The sequence below is a fragment of the Sceloporus occidentalis genome, unplaced genomic scaffold, assembly GCF_023333645.1.
Source record: "Sceloporus occidentalis isolate IW3139 unplaced genomic scaffold, rSceOcc1.0.p SCAF_7, whole genome shotgun sequence".
Taxonomy (NCBI): domain Eukaryota; kingdom Metazoa; phylum Chordata; class Lepidosauria; order Squamata; family Phrynosomatidae; genus Sceloporus; species Sceloporus occidentalis.
Window position 1 is genome coordinate 51319327 of NW_028316987.1, and position 13260 is coordinate 51332586.

Here is a 13260-nt window from a genome sequence, read left to right on the forward strand (position 1 = left end):
TAGCCCATCAGGTGCCGCTCTAAAGTTAAACATACAATTTTGCGGTGGACTTTCTTGGTCTTGTGTATTCATTCTTTCCTCTTTCGTGCGTATGCATTCTATTGTGTATATGCATGTGAGGTTGTGTGTATGCATATGTAAAGTATAGGCTGAGACAGGTTAACAAAATGAACTATTGTATGCAAGAAATATATGAAGCTCACCCAGCTGCCAGCAGCAACTGCTACATGCAGTCCACTGATTATTGCACTTATATCGAAGATAGTCAGAGTTACAGCAGTTGTGATGCTCAAGTCCTGCAGAATAATAACATATATATGGAACAGGCCTGGGCGGTGAATCAGCCTTATACCTGTAGTTACCCTGGAAACGTTTTTAAAAGCGAGTACTCTGACATGGACATGGCCCTGCATCAGTACAGCCAACCTGAATATTTCGCTGAAGAAAAACCTACTTTTTCTCAAGTGCAGTCACCATCGTACTCTCAGAAGAAAGGTAGGGGGAAATTTTGACATTTCTTAATCACAGAAAAAATAAGAATGATATTAAAATCCACCTCTGTCTTTTCTCCTCAGCTTGCTTTAACACTTGGAGTTTTCTCAGTTGTCTCAGTTACATCTTTGAATGTTAAGACTGCTTGTTTAGAATTGAAAGCAGCAGTAACAGATGTTGCTAGGTAATTGGAAATGTTTTTTTTAATTTGGAGATAGGGAGTTAAAATATAATTACTTGCAATTTCTTTTATTTTGATACCATACATCTGCTTCATTTATTTTGCATGCAAGTAATTGTATATTATTAGTATATTCTCTGTGTTCTATGCTTGTCTAGTGTGAATGAAAAAAGTTTTCTCTTTAGCAAGCAGTTCATCATTCAAACAGAACCATGTTAAAATATAGTATTTACTCTTCTTTACATCCAAATAAGTCCAGTCTAATTAACATTTCTGAAGCTGTTAAAATTCAGACTGAAGTGCAAAAACATTATAAAATGCCAGAAAGGAAAGTTCCCAAAGTGCTAAGCATTGGATTTTACCAAAAATATAAATAATTAAATACAATAAAACTATAAGTCACAGATAAAACTTTCCACCTGGCAAGTTGATCTTGGCTCCGAATTGGGTGGGAAACTGGGCTTGATGAGAGGTTGATATCCCTTTCTCAAAGTGGTGAAGTATGCCTACCTCTTATAGAATATGGCTAAACTAAATTCCCAACCAGCAGAATGTTCAACATTTCTGAACAAGATTTGGACACAAGTATGTGCCAGTATTTCTAAGGATCCTTTGACTGTTTCAAGTCCTATATTTTCTAGTGACAAAACCACAGAGGTTTCGTGTCATGAAATGCTTTTCTTTACAGTGCAGCCTGATGCATCTTTACTCAGAAGTCAGTCACTCTGTGTTCAGTGAGGCTTACCCCTGCAATCCTATACCTACTAACCTTAGAGGAAACGCCTTTGAACTCAGTGCGAATTGCTTTCAGAACCTACGCATAGGATTGTGCTGATAGGCACCTGTTTACAGCACATAACTAAAGTATCAATTTGATAATGTAGAACTCTTTATTTGTAAAGGACGAATTGTCTGTCTGCAGCTAACTGAACTAATGTAATTGGTCAGAGAGGATATCCATGATTTTACAGCCAAAAGTAGACTATTTGAAGTGGTTTCGGGAATATTAAAAATTGCCTCTCAGCCCAGTCTGTATCTTATTATCTTAAGTAATAAGCACAATATTATACAATGTAACTAAAATCTGCATCTTAATAAAGAAAAAAAAATGATAAGAGTACGATATGATGTGGGTGTTACACATTTTTCTTCACATTTAAGTTGTTTTGATTCTTCAAAGTTTGAAAAGGGTTCCATGCTCCAAATTTGAAAACATGCTCATTATTTTGTCAACGTCTCATTTTTCATAATATAAAGTGTATGCAGTTGTTTTATAAAATATATCAAATACTATGCTGTTTATTTTGTTTGTTTTGTTTGAAATTGATATACTCTTGTAATAACTTTGTGCAAAAAAATGTATGGGGTTTTGCATCCATTTATACAATGATTCTGCAAACTTTCTGTTCCTGTTCGGTTCATAAATATTTCTATTTAAAAGAACCCAATATGTAAAATGTATAAAAACAGATTCTGGCTTTATAATAATGTAAAATGTGGAACTTGCATTAAGTATCTCTGCATCTAAAATGGTTGAGATGCCTGTATTTTACATAAAACAACATAGAACTATGGAATGGTTTCGGCAACTAATCCCTCTCCTTTGTTAGCAGCTAGGTTAATACTGTAAAACAATAGCTGTTTAAATTTTTTAAAAAACTATCCCTTCTGGAACAATCTGAATAAAAGTCTCAGGAAGGATTTTCATTGTGAGCTATTCCTGAAGCATCATTTTATTTTTGCCTTATGTAAATCAAGCATGAGAAAGGAATATTTCAAATTTATTAAAACCATGTAGCTTCCCCAAAGTATCCCGCTCTCATATCTCCTTAATAATTTCTGTTGGGAACTATATTTTTATTTCTTCTTTATTTCTTTTGGTAAACCCTGAGAAAAGTAATGTCAGCTAATCCTATCCTGAGGACAGAAGGCATTAATAAGAAACATTTGTGACAGTATTGATCCAAAATTGATTTTCCTCCACATATTCTTCTTCCACTTTTTTGTTGTTAGCATTGTCTTAGTGCTCACTCATTAATGCACAATTAAGATCCAAAGCAGGTGTTCATGATCAGCTCTTTGGAGCTTTGCATTCATTCCATGTAGCTCTTAATAACTAGATTTGTACTCATTATGTTTTCTACCATATTTGTGCAATACCACTGCCTAAGAACAATTATTAACAAACTTTTACAATGTAAATCGTCCTGCTTACGAGTTTCTGGTTCTTATGAAAGCTGCTTATTAAAGTTGCAAAGCACATTGTCTTCTCTAGCATATAGTCCAGACAGAAGTTAAGTTTCTAATAAAAATCCAGACCAAAAGATCCACACAATGTGTGGGACAACACCTTTTAAGGAATGATAAAATACCAGAAGGGTTTTGAAATATAAATGTTCTACAGTGTAATCATGTACTTCTAGCTGTTACTTGAGCATATCTTCATTGTGCAGTTTAAAATCCTTGTGACTTTTTAATGGTTAAAAAAGGTAAAAACATTTAGGAGCCTTAAAAATCAGAATACGTACCTTATTGTGTGCTGCTTACTTTTTATAAGATGTGTGTGCCTTCAAGTCATTTGTGACTTATGGCGACCCTAAGGCAAACGTATCATGGTTGTTTTGTATGTGTGTGTGTGTGTGTTGGTGTGTGTTTGCTGGGTGTAAATAGATAAACTCTGTTTTGTATGCATGCTACATTTGTTTTGTTTTGTTTGTTGTTTGTTTGCCTGGTAGTTAGGCTGGTGTATCTTCATACAGGAGAACCAGCATTGTGTAGTGGGTTGAGGACTCTAGGAGACCAGGGTTTGAATCCCTACTCAGCTATGAAAACCCATTGTATGAGCTTTGGCTAGTCACATTCTCTCAATGTCAGTTGATGGAAATGGCAAACCCTTTCAAAACAAATCATGCCAAGAAAACCCCATAACAGATTTGTCTTAGATTAGCATAAGTCAGAAATGACTTGAAGGCACAGAACAACAAATATTCATGTAGACAAGATAATCTGTACCACTAAAATTCCAATACACGAGTACAGTCCATTCATAGTTCTTATTACCTGTCCTTCCAAAACAGGATCAAATAGCAACTACAATAACTAATAAAACATATATGAATAATGTAACAGGTTGAGGAGATATTTTATCCTTAAACTATGATAATCATTAACAATAACCTGAAAATTTCAGATAATATACTGTAAAAATATTGACATAGTTTTGCCTCTTTCTTCTTTCTTTCACGGTACAAAAAGAAATCCTCACTGGGTTATATTTTTGTTCAGGAAGAACCAGAAATACTTTGGATTATATTTTCTCTAACGTAGACTATTCCTAGTGAAAACTATTGGAAAAGAAGAGATAATACTCACTTTTATATATCCATCTTCTACATTTTTATTTGGAGTACAGTTCCAGTTTCTGACAGAGGCTCAAATGGTTAACATTTGGAATGTTAAATGTTATATGGAAGAAGGCCTTCTTGGTGGCTGTTTGTAGGCTTAGGAACTCCTATGAAGGGGGGGGGGGGCTTGGGACGACCCTTGCTGTCTTTCCATTGCTAGACTAAAGGTGCATCTACACTGTAGAAATAATACAGCTTGACACCACTTTAAATGCTGTAGCTCAATCCTATGGGATCCTGGAATTTGTAGTTTGACAAGGTCTTCAGCCTTCCCTACCAAACTGTGCTGGTGGCTCACAAAACTGCAGATCCCAGGATTCCATAGGATGGAGCCATGGCAGTTAAAAGTGGTGCCAAACTGCATTATTTCTATAGTGTAGCTGCACCTGATGACTTTTCTATTGGGAATAGCTTTCAAGAATTGATAGGGCAGGATTGTGCATCATCAGACATAACTATGAAGACTGAACTTTGTATCATGGTTATGTCTGCAGTGCCTCCGCTTCCTGAATCCCCACACACACACACATTTTCAGTCTGATGGTGCCCCAACTGAATGGTTACCAAGGCATTCCTCTGGTGACAAGGTGCATTGAGAACAGAAAGGTGGATAAGTGTCTGGACTGGATAAGGCCTTGTACAAGTGATTGTTTCAATGCATCCCACAACCAGGATTACACCGCAGATGCCATTTACCAGTATCTCAATGATCAGTGCCTTGGCAACCCTTCAGTTTGGGCAGCATCAGGCTGTAAAAGTAGGTTGAGGGGGTAACGTTCCGTCATGAACTACCGCAAATGCGAATTTCCAACAGTTACAAGATTGTAAATCCAGTTGAACAGGATGCTAGCTATTGTTCTTAAAGAAAATATTTCTTTAGCAGTGCTGTATTTTTTAAAACTGCTTTTATTTCTAAAGCATGTTGTAGTCGTTTGTAATATTATTGCTGCTCTGATGACATTTTAATGGTAATCTTTTGGTGCTTTTGTCTATATTGTGTTTGTTTTGAATCATAAGCCATCTTGAGTTCGAGATCTAGCCAAAAAAAAAGGACAGCCTATATATATAGTAAATTAATGAATTAATATTGAAAGTAGAATAGCTGTCTATACTAGGGTGCTAAGTGTTAATATAATCTGTATTTTGTAATAACGTATTCCTGTTTCAACCTCATTTTTTCCACTGTAGGAGACTCAGCTAGGAATATGGTCTGTAGCACTTCAGATGTATGTGAATGTCAGTCTCGGGCTTAAATTGCATATATCACAGTATCTGGAGAAATATGACATTATGTTTTAGGCCTGAGAAGGCTTTAGATTTCTTTCCCCCATGAACAATATCACACAACACAAAAGTTGGTTACTTTTTAAAATGCTATAAAGATCCCACCCAGCAAACCCTTCCATGAGCCAACATACATAAAGTCAAAATATGTGTTATATTAAAGTTAAAATCCAAATACTGTATGTAGCATGAAGGAGCCTGCACTATGTACGTCTTTACTCAGAGTAGACAGAATGGTAGACAAAAGTGAATGACTGCATGACTGCAAGTATAAAGGTAGATGTAGCTCATGATGCCCTTTGGGCATTTCTCTGGAGATGTGAAAGCTGCAGTCTGAACCATTCAAACATCCCCTCCCTTATTCCCCTTAATATATAAAACTGCTTTACATCTTTTACAGAACTTTAACTATGCTGTGTGCCAGTAGAATAAATAAAACTAGTTAATCTCTGCACTAATCAGTTTGTAGAGCAATTGTAGCTTTACTAGATGAGTTTTTTATTCGGCTCTTTATAATGGAAGAGCTATTTTTCTCTCAATGATAATCATTCAGCAAATATTGGGGGGGGGGGGGGGAAGAGGCAGCAAATCACTAAACATTAGATTTCCTCTGCTAAACATCATCAAGGAAGAACATCACAATAAATAAAAATATTGGTACTTAGTACAGATAGAATTTTTTCCCCTTGTTTTTCAGAACAGACAAATGACCAAAGAAGACGCTAACTGGCTTGCCTAAGGAAATGTACCAAATTGGAAATGGAGGTGGGAATGTAATCTAATTCTCTCTCTCCACCTCATCCAGTGATTCATGCTTTCTTAACTTCCTGGGTACATATATTTCTAAATTAACCTGAACTAGAATTCAGTTTGGTGGGCAAGAGTCACTTCTTATTTTCTATAATGAAGGCCCACTGCATTATTATTATATTGACTCACATCACAATATTCCCATAAATGGTGTCTTTCTTCAAATACAATGCATTGTACTTGGAACATGTATTTACGAGCAACACCTGCAGTCAGCACCTTTGTGACTAGCCAGAACACCCACTACTTATCACAGAAGCTGAAAATGTGTCTATTAAGATGGTGGACGTTTGACCATTTGCTCATATGGCTCACCACAGCTTGAACTGAACTGAACTAATACCCTATAATTTTCTTAAATGTCATGCTCATTTTCTCTACGAAGGGCCACATGTGTATTTTTCCTCTGAAGAAAGAAATACAGTATGGTTCCACTAGAGCACCAGCAACAAGAAAAATAAAACTGGAAAAATCAATCATACTATATATGTAAGAGCTCTTTATTTATCTAGTGCCATGTTCCCACTCTTATGGTCATAAAGTATTTCCAGCCTATATACCTTAGTTTGCTAACAACTAACACAACAGAGATCTATCAATACAGTGTAATTCCTAATATGAAGAGTTGGTGCCTTCACAAAGTGAGATTTTTTTCTTGCCTTGATAATACTCAAATGTTCCCTTGCTGTTATGAGGGCAAGTTTTAGGGCCAAAATTATGGATTTTGATATGACCTGTGGATAAGTCAAGGATAAAATCTAGGAGCTCATAACAAAGAATCTAAAGGATGATGCAAAGGCAAACAGTGCCAAAGAAATTACAAAATTCTAGCAGGCATAACTGCTCAAAATAAAGACTGGATCCCTTTCACCAGGGGATGGTTTATTGACCTGTGGATAAGTTGACTTGGGTTTTTTGGATCAATTTTTGACTAAAATTTCTAGACTTAAACATGAGTATATACAGTATATTTACAATAGTCTTTGAATGCTGTAAAATACTTGTCAAATGAGGCATAGATGCATATACACTTATATGAGTGGACTTTTAAAAGCTGATTTGGATAGATATCAGCAACATAAGTTTTTGCTGATATCAGATAGAGAGTAAGGTGATCATTCCTTGTTGTTAGTGTAAGTTCTTTTGTGAGACTGCTGAAAACTGTGAATGTGAAACAGAATTCTTAAACCTCTTACACAATACACAACTAGTTAGATACTTGTTCCAAGCATTGTCAAATTCTACCATGCATAATTTGCAGCATGATTAAATTGTATGCCCTCAAATAAGACAAAGAAATGACTGGTGAATAGTGGGTTTTCATTAGCTGTCGGGAAAAGAAGTTAAGCACAGTGCATTGGTACTTTCTTTGGCCTAAGTGCAATATTGTCTGATTGAAAATAGATATTGGTGTGCAAGACTCCTTCTGAATTAGATTACAAAAGGCAAGGGAATTCTTCTGATATAATCTTCCTTTTTTTGTTTTCTGCCTTTTAAAGGAATCCAGTAAAATCTTGATAAAGAAAAGGAAAACTATGGCCGTCTTACGTATTTCATAACATGCATATAGCTGTAATATTTTCAGTGATAATTTGAATCTAAGGAGTATTTACTGAATTATATATGGAACCAATTCTTGTTAAGTACTGTGGATATATATACCAGAATTAAGAGTTGTGAGGAATGCAGTGTTGGAAATACAGTATCAAATAATCATTGTGTTCAGAAGGTAGACTTGAGCTATCATCTAGAACAGTAGGTTCTACAGACAAGTTCCGCAGAAACCACCATGATCGAATGCTAATGGATTTCAGGAAGGGTTGCTCGCAGTGGATTATGGCACACATTCTTCTAAGGTGTGGGCATCTGCTCCTGCTGAGCAGTTTGTCTTGCCAAGAGTTCAGATTAAACAGATTTGCTGGTTGGGAGTCTGACAGACTGTAGCTTTATCTTTAACGGCCATAAAAATACTAGACAGATGAAGGTCAAGGTCATTAACAATTATTTGAGCTTTTCCATTCAAGCTTGATTTGCACTTGTGTGATCAAGATACAGATTATCTGTGTAGTGAATAGAGGAACCACAAAGGCCTCTAGGTTACAGTATGGTCTGCTTGGGATAATTATGTGTGTTATGGAGGGGAAAGGTTTAAAACAACTATTTTTCTTGCCAAGTTATTGTGTTGTGAAATACTTTATCAACATCTACCACAAAAAAGTAAAAAAAAAATCTGCCATAGTACAAATAGATTAATGTTTAATTTCTCTGGTGTTCACAAGTCTGCAAGGTGTAGTAAGGATGTTGTTGTTTCAGTTTGTTCTCTCAGTCAACAAATCTATGTGATAATTTTTCTGTATGCTCAGAGGAGAATGCTCAGTTGGCTCACTTTTATCTGATATTGGGATTTTCCCCCTCTGGAAATATAGTGTAAAAAGTGTTTTTTAAAAACATGTTAATGGTTTTATAGTTCTGTTTCATTCCCTACTTGGCTTAGTTTATCAAAGTTTATTCAAGTATTAACGGAGGGTTAGATTCCTAATAATAGTTTTCACTTTGGAAATTGGTAATCATAAAATAATTAATCCTTTCTCTATAGCGCAGCATGGCTACTGTTGCATAATTAGTTTATTCTTTTCAAAATGGCTATGTCTGTGAAGTAGATGAAATATGTGAAGCAAAGTCTGGGTGCTCCCTTTCAGTGGCAATCAGTAATGTAATTCCTTATCTATTTATTTTGTATGCCAAGAACATCATATGAAAAGCAAGATTGGATTTAGAGGGAGGAAGCATGAAATTGGAGGAAGGAACATCAGCAATCTAAGAGACACAGATGATAATATAATACTAGCAGAAAATAGAGATATGAAAAGATTATTGAAGAAGGTCAAAGCTGAAAGCTGAGTGGCAGGTTTACAGCTGAACATCAAGAAAACAAAAAGTATGACCACAGAGTAGAGTAGATGATGAAAAGATAAAAATAGTTCAAGTTTTTCCATACTTTGGCTCATTCATCAATCAAAGTGAAGACTGCATACAAGAAATCAGAAGAAGATAGGACTTGGAAAGGCAGCTATGAAGGAACTAGACAAGATCCTGAAGTGTAAAGACATATTAAATACTAAAGTTACGATTGTCCATACCATTGTATTTCCTATTTCTATGTATGGTTATGAGAGCTAGACAGTGAAAAAGGCTGATAGAAATAAAAAGCATAAATTCATTTGAGCTGCGGTGCTAGACAAAAATCCTCAGAGTACCATGGCCTGCTAAAAGGTGGATGGGTCCTAGAGCAGATCAGTCCCAAACTCTCCTTGGAAGCAAAGATGACTAAACTGAACTTACTGTATTTTGGCCATATCATGAAAAGAAAGGCTCACTATAATGCTTGGTAAAGTTGAGGGCAATAGGAAAAGAGGATGGATAGATGGCTAGGTTGAATCAGAGAAATCATGGCTATGAATCTGCAAGAGCTGAGCAGGGCGGTTGAGGACAGGGTGACTTGGAGGTCTCTCGTTCATAGGGTTACCATAAGTTGAAGTTGACTTGAAAGGTGCTAAAAACAAAGTGTAGTTGCATACCATCCAACATTTGGACAAGCAACACTAGAATGTGGACAATATGGTAAAAGTTATAGTGTTGAAGAAGATACAAGTTAGGAGAGCTTGTCACCAATTGCTTTTGCCTCAACCTGCTGGGAAAAGCCAAAGCTCACTCACTCCTCTCCTCTTCGCCCTGCTGAGTTAAATGAGTACAGACTTCTTTTGCACGTTGAACTCAGTTTGTAACACCAAAAACATTAAAAAAAATCCACCAAACAGTAATACCTGTATTGGCCAACTAAAATACACAATATACAGTACATGTTGCAAGCTTTCAAAGCTCTACCGGCTTCTTCATCAGCCAAAGTGTTACAAATCATACAGGGAAAAAAAGTTGAAGATATTAGTCATAGACCTGCATTTTGGTGTTTCTGTTCCCAGTTCAGATGGTATGGAGGGGTATTACTTGCAGGCTTGCACCTCCTCCTTCTGGCCATGTGGTTGCTGGGAGATTCTCAAAGTCAGGAAATTTAACATCCATTTGCAACACAAAAAATATACTTCTTTTGCAATCCAATATGTCTCCAGTTTATAACATTTGAAGTAAACTGAAGACAAAGTGGGAAGTGGGATGAGAACCTGGATATTTTAAAAGTAGCTGCAAAAGTGGAATGATGACAAAAGGTTAATTGGGACTGTCCCTGCCAAACTGGGACAATCATAAAATGTAGTTGTAAATTTGGAAAAGCAGGCACTCACCATGACAGTCCCTATTGCTCTGATACTAAGGAGAATCCAAAAATGCAAGGCAACTATGTCAATCCACATCCTTAAACCAATTCTAGTTTCCCTGCTCTTCCATCTCTACTAGAAGACCTTTTCTGTAGCAGATGAATCTCAATTTCCTATTCAGGACCAAGTCACCTGAAATTACTTTGCATAATTACATGCAAACTCACAATAATAAATTGTTGGAGGCCTGCATTTTGTCAAGATGTAGCCGTTCTCAGTTCAGGTGGTATGGACAATATAATGTACATCATCATATTTTTTTTCCTCCTGTATAAATTTTAACACCTTTGCCCAGTGAAGAAACCAATGGAGCTTTGAAAGCTTGCAACATGTAGTTTGTGCATTCTGATTGGCCAATTAAAGGTATCACTGTTTTATAGATTTTTGGATGTTATTGTACTAAACTGAGACTGTGATACTTTGAACATATCATGAAAAGATATGATTCACTAGAAAAGAAAGTAATGCTTGGTAAGGTGGAAGGCAGAAGGAAAAGAGGAAGACTGCCTTACAGATTGATAGCCTCAATCAAAGAAGCAACAGCCCTGAAAGTGTAAGATCTGAGCGGGGCTGTTGATGATAGGTCTTTCATTCATAGAGTCACCAGCAGTTAGCAACAACAACAAGCAAAATTTATGTGTTTTGGCCTACTTATTTGAAGTGCTGCTATAGCAGAACCTAAGAAGCCACTTGAGATCCCACTGTGAGTTTTTCATCATTAGAAAGCAGGAAAGACCCAGGTTGTGTTGCAGTCGTAATTATTATTTATTACCAAATGCTAGTTATTAGCAGCCAAATATCTCTTGATTTTGCTACCATTATTATCATTGTTGACACATAATATTCTCTGTCAGGAATCAAGTTCTGTTATGTCTTGAATTCACCCTATTATAATAAGGTCCTTTCTCCTTTCCATAAGCATATCACAACTTAAATGAGCAATATGTTGATTCAGCAAACAAATAGAGGAATGTATTTAGAAGGGAATACTTGTAAAGGATAGTTTTTTGTGGGTTTTTCAGGCTATGTGGCCATGTTCTATAAGAGTTTATTCCTGACGTTTCGCCAGCATCTGTGGCTGGCATCTTTTAAAGGATTTTTTCTTTTCATTTATCCATTTAGGTAAAATACACCCCTCCAGGAGTTTAGACTGCAGTCCCTTGTATTCCTTACCATTGGCTATGCTTCCTAGGGTTGATGGAAGTCTCAGTCTAACAAGATCTAGAAAGCCAAGCTTTGTCCATCTCTAATTCAGAGGATATAATCTTCCTGGTCCACATTCATCATCCCTTTGCACTTCTGTGGGCAGGAAGTTTATTCTCCATTTCTTCACCTTTGCTAACCAGACCAGTCACCCATTTAATAATGGTAGATGTTACTTTTCTGTGTTTACTTACACAGAAAAAAAATCTGCAAAGGGAAAGACACGTGCAGGTGGGCAGGACTTTTGCTTCAATGAAGGCATCAGTAACGGAAAGAGGGGAGTAATTTTCATTCATTCCCTCACCCCTCTTTAGTCTGCTGCAAACTCCCCCCCCCCCCCCCCACCAATGTTCTCATGTTTTTGAACAGTAAGGAACCTTCAATATATAGATATCAAGCTACAGGAAGCGAAGCAAAACATTGTTCCCCTAAGTAATCATTCATCCCGCCAAATGAATTTTTCCATCAGTACCCAACTTTATAGCATTGCAGGATTTAATACTTGGGTTAAACATTTAGATACACAATTTAAAATCCAAAGGGTCATGCAGAGTTACCAAGGGAATGCAAACACTAAGAGTTCTAGGTGTGAACAGTTTTCACTTTCTCACTCTACAGTGCTTTATGTAAATGTAAATTTGGAAATTGGACTTAAAAATTAATGAGGAAACAGAATTTTTATTGGGAGCAGCAATTATCATATCTTGCCGCTGCCCCTTCCCATTTTACACCCCTGGAACCAATGCAGGTCTCAGTGGTAAAAAAAATAACTTCCCCTGCATACAAAATGTTTCTTGTATGTCTGCCAAATAGAAGAAGGCTCGTGGCTATTTACAAGTAGAAGATAGTCAGTCTATATTTATATGCTTTTTGCAGAGCTTGCAAATGTTAGCCTTTCTGGACTGCAATTCTTACAGTGTTTGAGCTATGGTGGGAATTTTTTGTGATGCTTTCCTGGAGAGGGTAGACCTATGCGTGGTATGCAGTGTGTTGAGATGTTGGAAATTTCCATTAAGCAAAATAACTCTGTAGATATAGGGTATATATTGTGAATAAACTATCTGTCATCTTTCTATGTATCTATCCACCTATCTACTCATAATGGTATCTCAACATAAATACTGTTAACACGTCTTCAGTGAATACCTAATTTTACTTTACAATTCATCAACCTAATATTAAGCAGGATTTGAAACATTTTGCACAAGCTGAGAGGACTCAAATTAGACACCAATTATTTCTAGGAGACATACTTGAATGCCCCCCCCCCCCCACTTGCAACAACTCTATAAAGTAGGCAAGACTAAGAGAACCAATAGCTCAAGTCACTAAGAGAGTTTCATAGCTATTTACCATGAATTCAGAATGATATACCTCTAACAAAATATGTTAAGGATTGCACTGTAAGTCAGTAAAAAATATGGAGGGGCTATCATACATCCAGCTGGCCCCTATACATGAGTGATGGAATTTGGAAAGTTACTTTCAAGAAAAATACATGTCTCATGCCATATTGAAGCCTCCCAAGACTAATAGGTAGGACAATACTCAGTTC

General features: G+C 36.5%; 1 protein-coding gene across 5 annotated transcripts in view; it reads left to right on the forward strand.

Moving 5' to 3' along the window:
* The window catches only part of THRB (thyroid hormone receptor beta), a 215223-nt gene that overhangs the window by 172950 nt on the left and 29013 nt on the right, over positions 1–13260 (forward strand). Inside the window, exon 1 of one of the 5 annotated variants that reach the window (XM_089532933.1) lies at positions 153–495. The exons of the other annotated variants lie outside the window; for them this stretch is intronic. Within the exon in view, the coding sequence (XP_089389059.1) occupies positions 168–495 (328 nt within the window). The 5' untranslated portion in view covers positions 153–167. Of the gene's footprint in view, positions 1–152; positions 496–13260 lie in introns of those variants that run through there. 5 annotated transcript variants of the gene reach the window in all.